Source organism: Sus scrofa, chromosome 5, assembly GCF_054392235.1.
Source record: "Sus scrofa isolate SSC_HxYL_T2T_F1_AM1 chromosome 5, Sscrofa_HxYL_maternal_Yorkshire_Landrace_v2.0, whole genome shotgun sequence".
NCBI classification, from domain to species: Eukaryota; Metazoa; Chordata; class Mammalia; order Artiodactyla; family Suidae; genus Sus; species Sus scrofa.
The window spans coordinates 14,705,716-14,723,693 of record NC_139387.1 but is presented as its reverse complement, the minus strand read 5'-3'; the positions used below and the strand labels follow the sequence as shown (position 1 = coordinate 14,723,693).

The following is a 17,978-nucleotide window of genomic DNA, read 5'->3' as shown; positions in this document are numbered from 1 at the left end:
GTATTTGATCTGATTGCAAAAGGATGAGGAAGAAGTGGAAAACAAATACCCAGCTAAGAAAACTAAACTAAAGCAGTTATTTTATGGCGCATATAAAAAAAGTAAGTGCTAAGAGAAAGCAGTTGGTTTGCATGGAGTTTAGAAAATAGAAACCCGGAGTTCCCACAGTGGCTCAGTGGTTAATGAACCTGACTAGTATCCAGGAGGACACGGGTTTGACCTCTGGCCTCAGACAGTGGGTTAAGGATCCAGCACTGCTGTGAGCTGTGGTGTAGATCACAGACGAGGCTCGGATCCAGCACTGTTGCGGCGTAGACCGGCAGCTACGACTCTGATTTGATCCCCAGCCTGGGAACCTCTATAGGCTACCCCACCCCCTCCCCAAAAAAGAAAAAAAAAAAACAGAAAATAGAAACTCAAAAAACAAATTTTGGCAGTATTTACTGAGCAAAAGTCAAAAGAGAGAAATTGGCTTGGCTGGTGACCACAGTGAGCTATGAGGGGGGAGTTCAGGCCGTTTCCATAAAATTCCCCTTAAGTCCAAACACACGCATTTATTTCTTGATTACTGGAGTTCCTGTAATAGTTCAGCAGTAATGAACCCAGCTAGTATCCATGAGGACATGGGTTCGATCCCTGGCCTCGCCCACTGGGTTAAGGGTCCAGCGTTGCCATGAGCTGCAGTGTAGGTGGCAGATGTAGCTTGGATCTGGTATTGCTGTGGCGGTGGCGCAGGAGAGTGGCTGCAGCTCCAATGCGACCCCTAGCCTGGGAACTCCCATATGCTGCAGGTGCGGCCCTACAATCAAAATAAAGAGTCTTCAATAAAGCTGCAGAGAAAATGAACCCGCCATACACACTGAGAAGTCATTAAAAAACAAAACACAACAACACTTCCCGATTATTAACTTCATTTTCTCAGTCAGCTTCAAACAACAGTGGGGACACCTGGAAAGTGGAGCATCTTAATAACCGGAAGGCATACTCTGAGGAGGGACAGTCCCACCAAGATTCGCGGCGCAGTGAAGTCCCGCTGACAGCCGCTGGATTCATTCTCTAACATCCCAGCTCGACTCTACCTGCAAAAGACCATCCTGCTGCCAAGCCCTTACTAATTTCTAATTTCACAAAATTCCACTCTGAGGGTCCAACAAAACTTACCTGTGTGTATCTTGAGGTGGGTTCGCAGATTGCTGGGGTCACTAAAAGCCTTGCTACAGAAATCACACTTGTGGGGCTTCATACCCATGTGACCCATAAAGTGGACATGAAGTTTGGAAGGAGAGATAAAAGCTTGGGGGCACATCGAGCACTTCCACTTCCTTTCTTTGCTGTGGCTTGGCCCGTGGCTGCTGCTGTGGCCCTGGCTCGGAAGATGGTTATGGATGTGGCTGGTCAGGTGGGCTTTGAACTCTGTATACGAACTGCACTCCTTGCCACAGTTACAGAGGTGCACATCCGGGTGTTCCGGAACACCTTCAAAAAAAAATTCACTCAATGTCCCCTGATACTTAAAATTTCCTGCTTGCCCACTGCCTGTAAAAGTAAACACTGTGGTCAATGCTCTAGACCCAGCATCTCAAACAGCGTGTCAGGCACATAGGAAACACTGGATAAATAGTGGAATATAAGGCATCTCTCTGAGGCAAAAAAACTTAAGACTCCATAGTACATACAAACTCTTGGGAATTCCTGCTGTGATGCAGTGGGTTAAGAATCTGACTGCAGCTGCTCAGGTGGCTGCAGATGCAGAGGTTTGATCCCTGGCCTGGCACAGGGGGTTAAAGGATCTGGCATCGGGAGCTCCCGCTGTGGCACAGTGGAAACTAATCTGACTAATATCCATGAGGACGCAGGTTCAATCCCTAGCCTTGCTCAGTGGGTTAAGGATCCGGCATTGCCGTGAGCTATAGTGTAGGTCGAAGATGCAGCTTGGAGCCCATGTTATGTGGCTGTGGCACAGGTCAGCAGCTGTAGCTCCGATTCGATCCCTAGTCTGGGAATTTCCATATGCTACAGGGGTGGCCCTAAAAACCAGGGTGGGGAGGATCTGGCTCTGCTTCGGCTGCGGCAAAGGTCACAGCTGTGGCTCAGATTCAATCCCTAGCCTGTGAACTTCCACATGCTATGGGTATCGCCATTAAAAAAAAAAAAAAAAAAAAAAAAAAAAAAACGAAAAAAATTCCTAAACATCACTTGTCATCAGGACAATGCAAAGAAAAAGCCTATGAGGGTTAAATCAACTAGAGGCGTTTTGCTGTCCTTTATGAACTTAAACTGCAATGGTTCAAAACAACTCAGGAACCTCAGAATGCCCAAATCAAAGTCCTAACGCAAAGGTTCACTTTATATGACTACTTCTAGGTTATAACATTCAACCTGTGAAGAATCTCACAGATTTTAATACTTTCAACATAGTGGTAATACTTCTACAGATAAAAAGGCATGTGTTTTATTTACTTCAGCTTACGTATAAATCATTACCACAACTTTACTACTGGGCCTTGGGGTTTTCACTATAACAGATTCATGACAAACACATCTTACATAAACTTACCAATCTGCTGAGCATAATCCCGGCTGTAATAAAAAAGCAGTTCATTTTCAGGAGGGATATCTTGTGAGGTGCAGAAATAGATTTTTCCATCATGGGGATAAGCCACCAAATTCTGCTCTTCCCGGTTCCTAAGTTATCACATTTAATAGATCACGCATATGAATGCTGAAATACATACTAAACGTATTATATCCCTACAGTAAAACACTACACGAACATTTAGATATCATTTCTCTGGGCCATTTCTACACTTCTTTTTTTTTTTTTTTTTGTCTTTTTGTCTTTTTTGTTGTTGTTGTTGTTGCTATTTCTTGGGCCGCTCCCGAGGCATATGGAGGTTCCCAGGCTAGGGGTTGAATCGGAGCTGTAGCCACCGGCCTACGCCAGAGCCACAGCAACGCAGGATCCAAGCTGTGTCTGCGACCTACACCACAGCTCACGGCAACGCCGGATCCTTAACCCACTGAGCAAGGGCAGGGACCGAACCCGCAACCTCATGGTTCCTAGTCGGATTCGTTAACCACTGCGCCACAACGGGAACTCCCATTTCTACACTTCTTATGAGGAGTGACTTGTATAGATACAGAATTCTTACTTCGCTGTATCAGTCGGTTGCACTTTACAGTGAAAAACCCTAGAGTCTGTTACTGGAATCAAGAAGAGTAAATAAAATGAGGTCTTAAAACAGTATGACAAAGATGCAGAAATAGATAGCTGAACAAGAATTAATCAAAACAGCAGCCTAGGAGATTGACTAATATAAAGAAAAGTTCCCCCGGAGTTTCAGCTGTGGCACAGTGACCTGACTGTGGTGACCTGACTCACTGCTGAGGCTCAGGTTTGATCCCTGGGCGGGGCCCAGTGGGTTAAGGATCTGGCATTGTCACAGGTGTGGCATAGGTCACAGTTGAGGTTGAGCTTAAATCCCTGGCCCAGGAACTTCCATATGCTCCAGGTGTGGCCATTTAAAAAAAGAAGAAAGAAAGAAAAGGTACCCACTTGCAAATTCAGTGGTGACGGTATCATTCCTTACTGCATTGGTAAATTGAATCAACCTTTCATACAAAAGGATAGTTTCCTGTGTTTTGACTTATAATCATCATTAGTCAACAGCTACTGAAGAAGGGCAAAAACCTTAAGCCTTAAAGCATGTTCCGACACCACTCTATTTGGATTCTTTGGTTCTCCCCTATTTTATGCAAGGCTTCCTACTGAAAATCATCTGAATTATAGCTATTTCTTTCATCCAACTCAACTCTTACCTGGCTTTGCGCACAAACATCATCCAATTACATTCATTTTCGTCTGTTGTAATGATGCAGAATTCTAAGACGCCATTGTGGTATATCTGCCAACATAAGAAAAATACACACATCAAATGAACCGGCGACACTACTCAATTTAGACTAGCAGTATCTCATCTACTTTGCAGTAGGTACCAAGTTTCCTCATCAGTGTGAAAATACAGTTGTCTTCTCACATCTTTGTTATTTCACCAATCTTCCTGTTTCCAGCAACAAAACAAAGACCATGAGAGACCTACAATTAGTGCTCAGTATGTCAAATCATGTTGCTTTCGATTATTCACTTTGGCTTGATTGGAAAAAGACATAAAAAAACAGCCCAACTGTCTTCATTACCTACCACATGGACAGACATAAAGGTCAGAGAACAACCTCTGACCGTCTGTCCAGTGCACCTAGCATTCTTCTCCATTTTCTTCCGGAAAACACAATTCGAGTCCCCAGTGCCAGTGGCACTTTACCTTTCCAAAAATCACAAGATCCATTTCCCCTAGACTTCAATTTTGCAAGAATCATTCCTCATCTACTGACTAGGATTCTTTTTTTTTTTTTTTTTTTTGGCTGCTCTCGTTGCACGAAGAAGTTCCCAGGGCCAGGGATAGAACCTGTGCCATAGCAGTGACAACACCAGATCCTTAACCTGCTGAGCCACCAGGAAACTCCCTGACTAGGATTCTACATAAATATATCATAGGGAGAGCTGTTCATATCAAAACCTTATGTTTCTAGCCCGTTTCATTAGAAAACGAATTCTAGAACTGTTTCCCAAGATAAACTTTTGAGGAATGTTTTAGCTGATTATAAAATAAGACTTTTTTAACATACAAACAGAGTCCATGGCCTCGGCTGCCACAAGTAACAAACCTGAAGAATCACTGGGTTATTTAACAAAATGGAGACCAAACAGTTTACCTTCTACATTCACTACCTGGTTTGCTATGTATGATAATCTGACCAGCGGGAACAGAAAGTATTAAATAAATGACAGGTGAGCAGCATCATTAGGAATCTTGGCTGATTTTGACTTTTATACCACTTGCAACTACCTCATTACAATAAAGACGTCCACAAGTCACAGGGACGTCATCAACACAGACCTTCCAGATATGGTTGACTGCCTTGTCCGTCCATTCTGCTACTTCCATGGAGTGGCTCTGCTGGCCAATGAGGGGCCCGAAGCAAGTCCGCACGGGAATGGTCTCTCCAGTCCATACACCTGTCAGTGGAAGGATACCAACCATACAATCAACGACTTAAACATCTAACAGAATAGAAAAGAGAGCAGCTTAACTCATGCAAAGAATCTTATTTTCTCTTTTCTTTTTCTTCTTTTTTTTGGTCTTTTTAGGGCCGTACATGCGGCATATGGAAGTTTCTAGGCTAGGGGTCAAATCAGTTATAGCTGCTGGCTTATACCACAGCCATAGCAATGCCAGGTCCAAGCCAAGTCTTCGACCCTCTCCACAGCCCATGCCCACAGCAATGCCAGATCTTTATCACACTGAGGGAGGCCAGGGATCAAACCCACAACCTCATGGTTCCTAGTTGGATTCGCTTCTGCTGCACCACTACAGGAATGCCACAAAGAATCTTATTTTCAATGAACCTCAGAACTACTGATATTCCAGCACTTTTAGAGGCAGCTAGGTCTTACACGTTCTATCCATTTATCTATCCAATAAATAAGGAAAAAGCAATGAACAGATTAGTTGGGAGCTCAGAAGAAACAGGCAGAGTAAGCAGTATCAGAAATTCCTAGACGCGCTTTCATACACAAGGTACCAATGCCCATCTCATCTAATGCTTTCATCTGTCCTTGTGCCCAAGCTACACCTGGAAAAACAATCAACCTAGTTTCAATTTTCAAAGAAATGGCAGTAATTCAGAAACATGTTAAGCCAAATAGGAATAAACATACTGTGGCAGTCTACACGTCTCACTCCTTTTTCCTAAGAAGTATTAGACAAATTATAAATATCCACTCTTAATATCTTAGCAAGGTGATCGATGGTGAATTTTCCATGTTTTATAGAGAAACTGTTTCCTTTTTTTTCTTTTCTAAATTTTAGAAACTAAGTTTGAGTTCCCATTGTGGCTCAGTGGGTTATGAACCCGACTAGTATCCAAACCCGACTAGTATCCATGAGGAAGGGGTTTGTTCCCTGACCCTGCTCAGTGGGTTAGGGATCCAGTGCTGCTGTGAGCTGTGGTGTAAGTCACAAGACATGGCCCAGATCCTGCACTGCTGTGTGATGTAGGCTGGCAGCTTCAACCCCTAGCCTGAGAACTTCCAGATGCCACAGTGCAGTCCAAAAAAAAAAGTGTTTTGTCATGAAAATTACTAGCGAATGATACAGCTGAGACTAAAGGGCAGGTCTTTAGATTCAGGCCAGCATTCAATTCTGATTCTAAGAAAGGGAAACCTTCTCAACAAAATTTTCAACTTTACTTACTAACACCACTGGAGAAGACAAATATTCTCTAAAAGGATAAATCTTCAGCTAGAAATTGACTTTTGGGTCAACCGAGTGATCACCAAATTATACACACCCACTTTAACAACTCTACCCTACAAAAGAGGAGACTTGACGGGGTTTCGTGCATCCAAGGTTCTTACCAACTTCTGCTCCCACAATTGACTGGCGGAGAACAAGCTGCTTTGGGAGAGAAAGCCTTGCTCTGCTCTCTATTGGAGTGTCAGGAACGAAAGTCACCGGTCCGTGATCGGGACAGTCTGAGGGATAGGCCCGGTCACAGAGGGTGCACCCTGTGGATGGGAAATGTGAGACACAAATGGAGTCAATTCAAGCAGGCAAATGACCACCTACTTTTTCTATTTACGTGTGAATTACTAAAATGTAACCAGCAAGGTTCTAGTAGAGCTACTATGATCAAAATACCACTTTCCTACACTAAAATATATACCCACTCTTACATCTTTCTTCAGCAAGGTCTGATTTTTTTTCCTTTTGATCCAATGGAACAAGTTTCCTATTCAGTGCGTAAGAGAAAGACTGATCAAAAATTACATTACATGGAGTCCTGTTGTGGTGCAGCAGAAACGAATCTGACTAGTATCCATGAGGATGAGGGTTCAATCCCTGGCCTCACTCAGTAGATCAGGGATGTAGGTTGCAGACATGGCTCAGATCCTGCATTGCTGTGGCTCAGATCTGATTTGACCCCCTAGCCTGGGAACTTCCATATGGCGCAGGTACAGCCCTAAAAAGCAAAAAACAAAAAAACAAAAAACAAAAAAAAACCAGACACTACATTGAGTTTCAGTTGGGCCGCAGTGGTAACAAACCCAACTAGTATCCCTGAGGACTTGGGTTTGATCCCTGCCCTTGCTCAGTGAGTTAAGGATCCAGCATTGCCATGAGCTGTGGTGGAGGTTTCAGACACAGTTCACATCCCACGTTGCTGTGGCTGCGGTGCAGGCCAGCAGCTGTAGCTCCAATTCAACCCCTAGCCTGGGAACTTCCATATGCAGTAGATGTGGCCCTAAATACAAACAAACAAAAAAACCACACTACATTATTTTAGGCAATAACTCTATTCCTTAGCTTAAGTGGTAATACCTTCAGACGTGATGTCCTCAACTCCAAAAAGATTCCAATTCTACCAAACTATAATAGGAAACTGAGCTGAAATGCTCTAGTCATGCAAAGCCCAAACAGAGGTGACAATACAAGGGAGTCAGAGCCAGCTGCAGCGCTGATCTCTCTTACTTCACTATAAACAAACTACTTGACCAGGTTTTGATGACAGATTCCTAACATACACACACACCAAAAAAACTGTAACCTGCTCTTTGGGACAGCAGGTAGAATCATAGTCTTACATTCTTTTGCTCAACATTCTTAATTTCTTATTGTTCATATAGTCTTTTTGTATTGTTAGAAAACATGCAGACTTCTCATGCTGTGCCTTTTTTTTTTTTTTTTTCTTTAGGGCTGTACCCGCGGCATATGGAGGCTCCCAGGCTAGGGGGTCTAATCGGAGCTATAGCTGCTGGCCTACACCAGAGCTTCAGCAATGCCAGACCCGAGCCACGTCTGTAACCTACACCACAGCTCACGGCAACGCTGGATCCTTAACCCACTGAGCGAAGCCAGGGATCGAACCGGCAACCTCATGGTTCCTTGTCGGATTCGTTTCTGTTGCATCATGACAGGAACTCCCACATGCTGTGTTCTAAGCTTACAATAACTTTACTTCTACAAGCTCAGGAGTGCCCTCTTTGTCCATAAACAGTCTGCTCTACTCTTCCCTTTTTTAGGAGTATTCGGGACCCTATCCAATCAATGATTGTGTTCAAACTTTGCAAATTCATTCACAAAATAGTTGTGATACATAACACTTTGAGCAGCACAGCTTTCTAGGTGTTTTACCTAAGCAATCCATTAGAAATTACTACTTAAATGGCATAAAATATCAATAAGCTTTCATATTTGGGCAAAGCACTAATAATATACTTCCTCAGGGAGTTCCCATTGCGGCTCAGTGGTAACAAACCCGACTAGGATCCATGAGGACGTGGGTTCGATCCCTGGCCTCACTCAGTGGGTTAAGGATCTGGCATTGCTATGAGCTGTGCTGTAGGTCGAAGACGCAGCTCAGATCCCGAGTTGTTGTGGCTGTGCTGAAGGCTAGCAGCTGTAGCTCCAATTCAACCCCCAGCCTGGGAACTTCTATATGCCTCAGGTACGGCCCTTAAAAAAAAAATAATAATTTTTTTTTTGATTAAAAATTCTTTGACTGGAGTTCCCGCTGTGGCTCAGTGAAAACAAATCCAACTAGGAACCATGAGGTTGCAGGTTCGATCCCTGGCCTCACTCAGTGAGTTAAAGATCCATTGTTACTCTGAGCTGTGGTGCAAATTGAAGATGAGGCTCGGATCTGGTGTTGCTGTGGCTGTGGTGTAGACCTGCAACTACAGCTCCGATTAGATCCCTAGCCTGGGAATCTCCATATGCTGCAGGTTCGGCCCTAAAAATAAAGAAAAAAATTATTTGACTATCGGGAGTTCCCGTTGTGGTGCACTAGAAACGAATCCAACAAGAGCCACGAGGTTACAAGTTCGATCCCTGGCCTCGCTCAGTACATTAAGGATCCCGCGTTGCTGTGAAAAATATTTAAAGGTTTTCTCCAAGAATAGACAAATGGCCAATACATACACATAAAAATGTCAACATCGTTAGTCATTAAGGGAATGTAAATTTGAACCACAGTAAGATGCTGCTTCACACCCACTACAACAGCTATAATAAAAGTGGTGGCAAAGATGTAGGGAAATTGGAACTCTCATACACCGATGTTGGGAACGAAAAATGGTGCAACCACTTTGGATGCGTCTGTCTAGAAATTCCTCAAAAAGCTAAACGCACCAATTCCACTCCTAGACGTATATCCAAGAATACTTAAAAACACGCTCATACAAAAACTTACACATGAATGCTCACAGCAGCACTGAGTAGCCAAAAAGAGAAACAAATTATTCATAAATGACAAATGAATAAACAAAATGTGGTATGTCCATATAATGGAATATTATTCACCCCAAAAAGAGGAATGAAGTACTGACACATGCTCCAACATGGATAAGCCGTCACATTATTATGTCAAGGGAAAGTGGTCAAAGAAAGCCAGATGTTTTCGGGTTCCATCGATCTGAAACGTCGCGTAGGGGAGCCCACAGAGAAAGTAGGCTAGGGGTTGCCTGAGAATGGGAGCGTGGGGATGATGGGAGGGAGAGGCAGGCAAAGTGACTGCTGATAAGAGTTTCCTTCTTTTTTTTTTTAGGGCCACACGCGTGGCATAAGGAAATTCCCAGACTAGGGGTCCAATCAGAGCTACAGCCACCGACCTACACCACAGCTCATGACAATGCCAGATCCTTAGCCCACTGATCAAACCCGAAACCTCATGGATCCTGGTCAGATTTGTTTCTGCTGCACCACAACGGGAACTCCTAAGAGTTTTTTTACAGGGGTGACAAAAATGTTTTGGAATTGGGAGTCCCTGGTGGCTCAGCCGGTTCAGGATTTGGCACTGTCACTCATGTGGCAAGGGTTCAACCCCTGGCCTGGGAACTTATGAATGCTGCAAGCACAGCCAAAAAAAAAAGTTTTGGACTTAATGGTGATGGCTACACAACCTTGTCGATATACTAAAAACCAAGAAATTGTACACTTTAAAATGTGTATGTGAGTTATATCTCATTTAAAAAAAATACTTAGATGTTCTACCTGCCCACTTAAAAAAGGAACAACTGGTTTATTTTAAGCCACCTCTTACCTTCTGCTAAATTAATGATCCTACATTAATTACATTTCTAAATTAAAATGTTTTAAAATTATAAATTTAAGGCACTGAAGGGTTAACACAAAAACATGTTCCCACATCTTGGCTTCTGCAGCACCAGAAGCTTCTTCCTACTTGACTGACCATCCTGCTCAACCTGCTTTAGAAGCTCTTCCCCCGCCACTATACACCAACATCCCCCGCCTTCCTATCAACCCAGACTCTTACTAGATGATTTTCCCCCACTTCCACGGCTACGATTAACATCTTAATGCTGAGGGTCTCTAAATACTTCCGGACAGACAGAGCTCTGAGGTCCATTTCCAACCCCACTAGACATCTCTAGAGATCATGAGACACCAAAATCAGCACGTCTGAAACTAGACGCACCATCACTCATCAAAAATAACAATAGGAGTTCTCACTGCGGCTCAGCAGGTTAAGAATCCAACACGGTGTCTGTGAGGATGTGGGTTTGATCCCTGGCCTCACTCAGTGGGTTAAGGATTGGTTGCTGCTACAAACTGTGACTCTTAGGTCACAGATGTGGCCCAGATCCATTGTGGCTGTGGCGGAGGCCCCAGCTGCAGCTCTGATTTGACTCCCAGCCTGGGAACTTCCAGATGCCACAGGAGCAGCAAGAAAAAGAAAACAAATAATCATCTGCTCCTCCTCCACCACTCGTTATCTAAGGAGTGGGCACTAATCCACCTCGTTTCCCACGCCAGGAACCAGGGGTTTCTAACCCCTCCCTCCCCCACCTTCACCCAATCAACAAATCCTACTGAGTCCTTTGTAAATATCCTCCACTTTTCTTCATGCTTATTACCTCTCCTCTAGGTGGTTGGAAACCATCACCCTTCACTTAAATCATGGCATCATCCGTACCTCTTAGCCCCTAACAAGCAAGTTAAGCTCACATGGCAGCAGAACCCGCCACCCCAACCCCCTCGATCCTTAAAACCCCCGACTGGTATTAAAAGACTTCTATGCTCTGGTTCCTACCTTGCTCATCACACATCCCTCTCTCCACCCTCCCCTTATGCGCCAGCAATTCTGAACCATTCCCAAGTCTTTTAGTTCCAGGAAATTATGGGTGCCAGCTCCCGTCTTGGACACTGTTCTTCGTGATTCTCCACTGACATCTCTGTCCTCCAGGTCTGTGATACACGCGTGTGGCCTCCACCGGCAAGTCTTCCCTGCCCCTTCCATGGCTGTCAGGTGCTTCCCCGCAGGCCCCTTTAGCCCCTTGCACTTAATCCCATCTCTCCCGACTGCAGCAGCCTGTCCACTCGCCTGTGCTTCCCTTCAGACCATAAGCTCCGTAAAGGCGTCTGCTGTCTGCTACAGATTGTTTTTTATGCCACATCTAGCACAGAGGTTTGTCCTTACCAGCACTCAACACATTTCCTGCATGAATGAAGCATGCAGTGACGCCAACAAATTGATTTTTTTTTCTTTATACGGCCATACCTGCAGCATATGGAAATTCCTGGGCTAGGAGTCGAATGAGAGCTGAAGCTGGAGCCTATGCCAAAGCCACGGCAGTTCTGATCCAAGCCACATCTGCGACTTACACTGCAGCTTGCAGCAACGCCAAATCCTTAACCCACCTAGGCCAGAGATCAAACCCACATTCTTACAGAGACTACATCAGGTCCTTAACCTGCTGAGTCACAATAGGAACTCTCAAAATTGACTATTTTTACACTTTTTGTATTGTGGCCCCATAAAAAGAAGCTTCATGTGCCAAACTGTGGTAATTTATATGCATTCTGAGCAAAAAAAAAAAAAAAAAAAAAATTCATTGGTATTCACCAACATTTTTCCATGGGGATAAAAAAACAAATACACATGATCTAACGAATCTGTCTTATGTGGAAAAAGCACACGGCATGTCACACAGAATACCTTACTGAAATTTCTCTAACTTCAGTAAAGTTTCTATAATTAACTATATTTGGGAAACCTTGGGAAACATCCCTAAGTATTCTGAGGCTAAACTTATCTGTAAAATACAGAAATGACGATGCTTCCTTACTTCAGGAAGATGTTTTAAGAACCAACAAAACATCTTTCTACTGATGGATCACTTGGTTTCCTTGAGAAAAGGCACCATGTTAACACAAAGGACAACACACAGGCAAATCAAAGTTCCAAAGGTTCTCGTTACTTTCTATACCCCCTTAATCAACACCTAACTTTGCGACTACACCTGTTAGGGATGATGGCCCTTTCCACCAATATTTCCAAAAGAAAAAGGCTAAGCACACTCACAAATTGTAAACAAGGTTGCCATATTTTCCTTGTTTGAATTGGAGTCTTCTATTTGCAGTGAAGGTGGTACAAAAGACAGACTGTCTGAAGACACATCTACATGACCTGTCCCCATAGCAACCTCCTGGGTGATGGAGGAGACGGCCACAGGTTCTAGGCTGAGGCCAACTTCATGGAGGGAAACAGATTCTAGGGAGGCGAGGTTGTGTGAGGTAGAGAGTGCCACGCTTACAGAGTTGGTGCTCATGGCCACGGTGTGGATGGAGTCACTGAGGGCACTGTCAGACATCCCGTTGACCCGACTTGCAATGTGGTCTGTCTCCATGACCACAGGGAGCTCCAGGCCATTCCCATGGATGGGTATCACACCACCATGTCCTACAGTTTCTGCTGCGAGGTTGCTGCTCACAGAATCCACAGAGAGAGGTTCATGACTTCTGGAGCCATTTGGGATTTGGGTATGCTCGCCTGCAACACCATCCATGGTAAGCTCTTCCGCCATTCCATCCGTCGAGATTGGGCTGGTGACTCTGGAGACATTCTCCATGGTGATTGTGGTGTCCAAGGCCACCTCATGGCCATCGGTGGGGTGAAGACTTTGGGCACCATGTGTGTTCACAGAGCGGGCGTCAATTGAAACAATGCCTGGTTCTAAGCCAACATTTCCATTGGACTGATAGGGATCTAGTGCTGAAGGGTTATTGGCAATCGATAACGCTGCATTGCCATCGACATTTATCGAGTTGGGGTGGATATACTGAGGAGGTGGTCTATCAGCTAAATAAGATAAAATGCCTGAGAAAAGGAAAAGATGAGATATCAGGAATTTTTCAGAAAATTGTTAAATATAAAGAATTCCAAATGTTAAAATCTATTTTCCTTACAAATATAACTAAAATAATCTATTTCTCTGTTTTGATACAGATATAACAACGTACCACGTATCATAATTCAGTTTTTCCTGTGAAAACTCAAATCATAAAAACTATGTTCCTTTGAAGTCACTAGAAAGTAATCATTTAAATGCTACCTTTAGTATATACAAGTTGGGAATCCCAGAATGCTAAGATACTAAAATTTGCTCTGTAAGAATTAAAAAAAAAAAAGTAAAATCATTTATAAACAAATTTTCCATGTGAAAAATAAAATTTAATCAACTATAACTCAGTTTTAACTTATCAGACTATCATAAAACATTAGGCCCTACTCAAAACAAGTTATAACTGGAATTTCCTGGTGGCCTAGCAGGATTCAGCACTGCCACTGCTGTGGCTCTGATTCGATCCCTGGCCCAGGAACTTTCACATGCCTTGGGCATAGCCAAAAAAAAGCCATGAGTAGAGTTCCTGACATGGCGCAGCGTAAACAAATCGGACTAGGAACCTTGAGGTTGCAGGTTCAATCCCTGGCCTTGCTGAGGGGGTTAAGGATCTGGTGTTGCCATGAGCTGTGGTGTAGGTCACAGATGCGGCTCAGATCTGGTGTGGCTGTGGCCTAGGGCGGCAGTAACAGCTCCAATTAGATCCCTAGCCTGGGAACCTCCATATACCGAGGGTGCGGCCCTAAAAAGACAAAAAAACAAACCAAAAAAGCCACAATTATACTTGCTTTATTAAAATAAAAAATTTTTTTGAGTTTCCGTCGTGGCTTACTGGTTAATGAATCTGACTAGCATCCATGAGGATGCAGGTCCAATCCCTGCCTTTGCTCAGTGGGTTAAGGATCCACCGTTACCATGAGCTGTGGTGTAGGTCGCAGACGTGGCTCGGATTCTGCGTTGTTGTGGCTGTGATGCAGGCCGGCGACTACAGCTCTGATTAGACCCTTAGCCTGGGAACTCCCATATGCCGCAGATTCAGCCCTAAAAGGTGAAAAAAAAAAAAAATTTTTTTTTTTTTTTTTTTTTGACTACTCATGCTTGTGAGGATGTGGTGAAATGGTACCTGCTGCACTGCCGGTAGGAGTGTAAATTTCTAGAACTTCTTTTGAAAGTACCTATGATAATAGAGAGTTCCCTGGTAGTCTAGTTGTCAGGCTTTGGCACCTGCACCACTGTGGCCCGACTTCGATCCCTGGCCTGAGAACCGAGTTCCCACATTAAGCCACTGCATGTCATGGCCAAAAAAATAAAGTATATATAATAATAACAACCTCAAAAATGTTTACAACCTCTTGCACAAGCAATTCCACTTATGGTAATGGTCTCTAAGTGCATTTTGTAAATAGTATATATACATATATTTGCACAGTATAATGTTAATAAGAAAAAAAACTGGAAAAAACTGTCCAACGATAGATTGATATAATAAACCATATAATATCCATTCAGAAGAATATAATGTGTCATTAAAAAAGATAATTATGAAAACCATGTAGCAGGTGGTGAAAACAGCTATGTAAAAATAAGAGAAAAGTATTACATGAAGAAAGGGTACACAATTATAGAAATTGTAGATAGTACTACAGTCTTAAATATGAAAAACAGTAAAAACCTATACATGAAAATAAAAGAGGAATCAAGTCCACCAAAAAGATGGATGATGGGATTATGAGTGATTCCCCTCTCTCTCTCTTTTTTTTTTGACTGTGACTCCAGAAGGCAAAAGTTCCCAAGCCAGGGGTCAAACTTGCAAAAGAGCAGAGACCCAAGACATAGCAGGGACAACTAGGCCACCAGGGAATTCCAATAAATTTTAATTTTTTTTTTTTTTTTTTGTCTTTTTGTTGTTGTTGTTGTTGCTATTTCTTGGGCCGCTCCCGCGGCATATGGAGGTTCCCAGGCTAGGGGTTGAATTGGAGCTGTAGCCACCGGCCTACGCCAGAGCCACAGCAACGCGGGATCCGAGCTGCGTCTGCAACCTACACCACAGCTCACGGCCACGCCGGATCATTAACCCACTGAGCAAGGGCAGGGACCGAACCCGCAACCTCATGGTTCCTAGTCGGATTCGTTAACCACTGCGCCACGACGGGAACTCCATAAATTTTAATTTATAATAAACAATGATAGTGTAGGAAGCTATGTGGTTGGCAGGAATTACAATTGCAGAATTATGAAAACTGAACCAAGGAGGTGCTAAGAGGAGGAAACAGAAAAATTGTTTATGTGTCATTAAGAAATTCGGCTTAGTCAGGAGTCCCCACTGTGGCCAAATGGGATCACTGGTATCTCTGTAGCGTCAGGATGCAGGTTCAATCCCTGGCCAGGCACGGTGGGTTAAAGGATCTGGCCTCACTGCAGCTGCAGCACAGGCGGTAGCTACAGCTCAGATCTGATCCCTGGCCCAGGAACTCCATATGTCACCCAGGGCAGCCAAGAACGAAAAAAAGAAAAAAAAAATTAGGCTTAGTCAAACCACTATATTAATAATATTCTATCTGCATGTTCTAAGAGGAAAGGAACACACATACAACTTTTTTCCTGAGATTAATATATAAGAGTGATAAATAGGAAAAAGTGTCATTCAAGTCTTCAAGGACTGAGGTTAAGGGTTGGCTGAACTTTTTTTCTTCTCAATTCCCCAACAACCGTTAACACTTACCAGGTAGGATGGTTCTGAAGTAACTGCTCTCCAGGTGGGGGTAAGGTGGTGGAGGCAGAGTGTAGTTCCTTTCAGGTAACCCACACATCACCCCTCGATCCCCAATACCCATTGGAAGCATTAGAGACAAAGCAGAAGGCAGGGAGCTCAGGGAGGGACCAAGGTTTGGAATCGCCACTGGCAAGCCTATTAAAAAAAAAAAAAAAAAAGTTTCTTCTCAATTAGAAGTACTTTAAAATTCTCTCTATAATCACTGGCTAAACTCTTAGGAAGGTTTTTGCAATGGGCAAAAATCTCACCTAGTAGCCCTTTATATTCCCACATGGGCAGTGGTGAGCAGACGTCCACAAACAAGCCCTAAATTTAGTCCTCAAGTTAGTTTTAAAGTGACAATTTGATCATCCAGGTGTGTGTATTGCTCATTAAGTACTACAACATTACAATTAAAAACCTAGTTTAAATACGATTTAAGAAAACAAATTATTGGAGTTCCTGCTGTGGCACAGTAGGTTAAAAATCTGACTGCAGCAGCTCGGGTCACTGCAGAGGCACTGGTTCAATTCCCAGCCCGGTGCAGAGGGTTAGAGTCTTCGATGTTGCCAAAGCTTCAGCTCAGATTTAATCCCTGGCCCAAGAACTTCGATATGCCTTGGAGGCGGCCAGTAAAAAATTATTTAGAGATCAACAGAATGGGAAGAAATACATCAAAGTTCAAAGAAATGTCCAAGTTCAGAGTGGCCTTTGAGTAGTGATATTACAGGTGTTTGATTTTTTTTTTTTTTTTTTTTTTTTTTTTGCCTTTTAGGGCTTCACCTGAAACATATGTATGTTTCCAGGCTAGGGGTTGAATCGGAGCTGCAGCTGCCAGCCTATGCCACAGCCACACTGACACCAGATCCCAACTGCGTCTGTGACCTACACCACAGCTCACGGCAATGCCAGATCTTTAACCCACTGAGTGAGGCCAAGGATCTAATCCCCATCCTCATGGATACTAGTCAGGTTCATAATCCACTGAGCCACGATGGGAACTACCAAAAAAATTTCTTTATGTTATTATATTTTCCATTTTATATGGTAAGAATGTTTCACTAGAAAAAAATACCACAGATGTTTTTTACCCGGAAATCTTCTAAAGTTAGATGTAAAACTATACATATATGTTTTCATACAGTCTTCTCTATATGTGCTACACGTCACGATTTTAAACAATTTAAACTTTATATCTACCTCGGATTATACCTACCCAAAGTGCTCAAGCGACTCTGCGCCTAAGTATCATAACGAACACTCACCAGCTTGGGCGATGCTGATTTGCATTATTTTGCCATTGGCAGTATTTTTAAATAGGTTTTTCCTCCTTAATAAGAATGTCCACTAAATGGAATGCCTAAGAGATAACCAAGTAAATTAGGAACTTTAAAAAAAAATTTCGTTTGTGAACACTGAAAGGAATGTGAAGAGACCCTAATTTAACAGTTTATTTAACCACTACCTTTTACTAATGAAGCAGGTAATTTCTCTGTAGAGAACGATTTAAACCACTTGCAGATTTAAAATACTCTTAAGGGAGTTCCCACTGTGGGTTAAGAATCCGACGTCAGTGGCCTAGGTCGCAGAGGCCCAGACTGGATCTCCAGCCAGCACAGTGCGTTAAAGGATCCGATGCTGCCACAGCTGCAGCTCAGATGCAATTCCTGGCCCAGGAACTTCCATATACTATGGGTGTGGCCATAAATTTTTTTTTCTTCTTTTTTCTTTTTTTTTCTTTTTTTTTTTTTTGTCTGTTTGCCTTTTCTAGGGCCACTCCTGTGGCATATGGAGGTTCCCAGGCTAGGAGTCTAATCAGAGCTGTAGTCGCAGGCCTACACCAGAGTCACAGGAACGCGGGATCTGAGCCGCGTCTGCGACCTACACCACAGCTCACGGCAATGCCGGATCCTTAACCCACTGAGCAAGGCCAGGGATCAAACCCGCAACCTCATGGTTCCT

At 43.4% G+C, this 17,978-nt stretch overlaps 1 protein-coding gene across 5 annotated transcripts in view; it reads right to left on the bottom strand.

The window, feature by feature from the left end:
• The window catches only part of PRDM4 (PR/SET domain 4), a 30,650-nt gene that overhangs the window by 8,042 nt on the left and 4,630 nt on the right, over positions 1–17,978 (bottom strand). For 4 of the 5 annotated variants that reach the window (XM_084955466.1, XM_005655523.4, XM_084955465.1 and 1 more), the window contains exons 4-10: positions 15,987–16,172; positions 12,445–13,239; positions 6,479–6,628; positions 4,959–5,077; positions 3,820–3,905; positions 2,558–2,685; positions 1,162–1,476 (exon numbers count right to left, since the gene is read on the bottom strand). In XM_084955466.1, coding sequence (XP_084811592.1) covers positions 1,162–1,476; positions 2,558–2,685; positions 3,820–3,905; positions 4,959–5,077; positions 6,479–6,628; positions 12,445–13,239; positions 15,987–16,172 — 1,779 coding nt within the window. Of the gene's footprint in view, positions 1–1,161; positions 1,477–2,557; positions 2,808–3,110; positions 3,906–4,958; positions 5,078–6,478; positions 6,629–12,444; positions 13,240–15,986; positions 16,173–17,978 lie in introns of all 5 variants that reach the window. The other variant, XR_014803096.1, reaches the window with a different exon arrangement.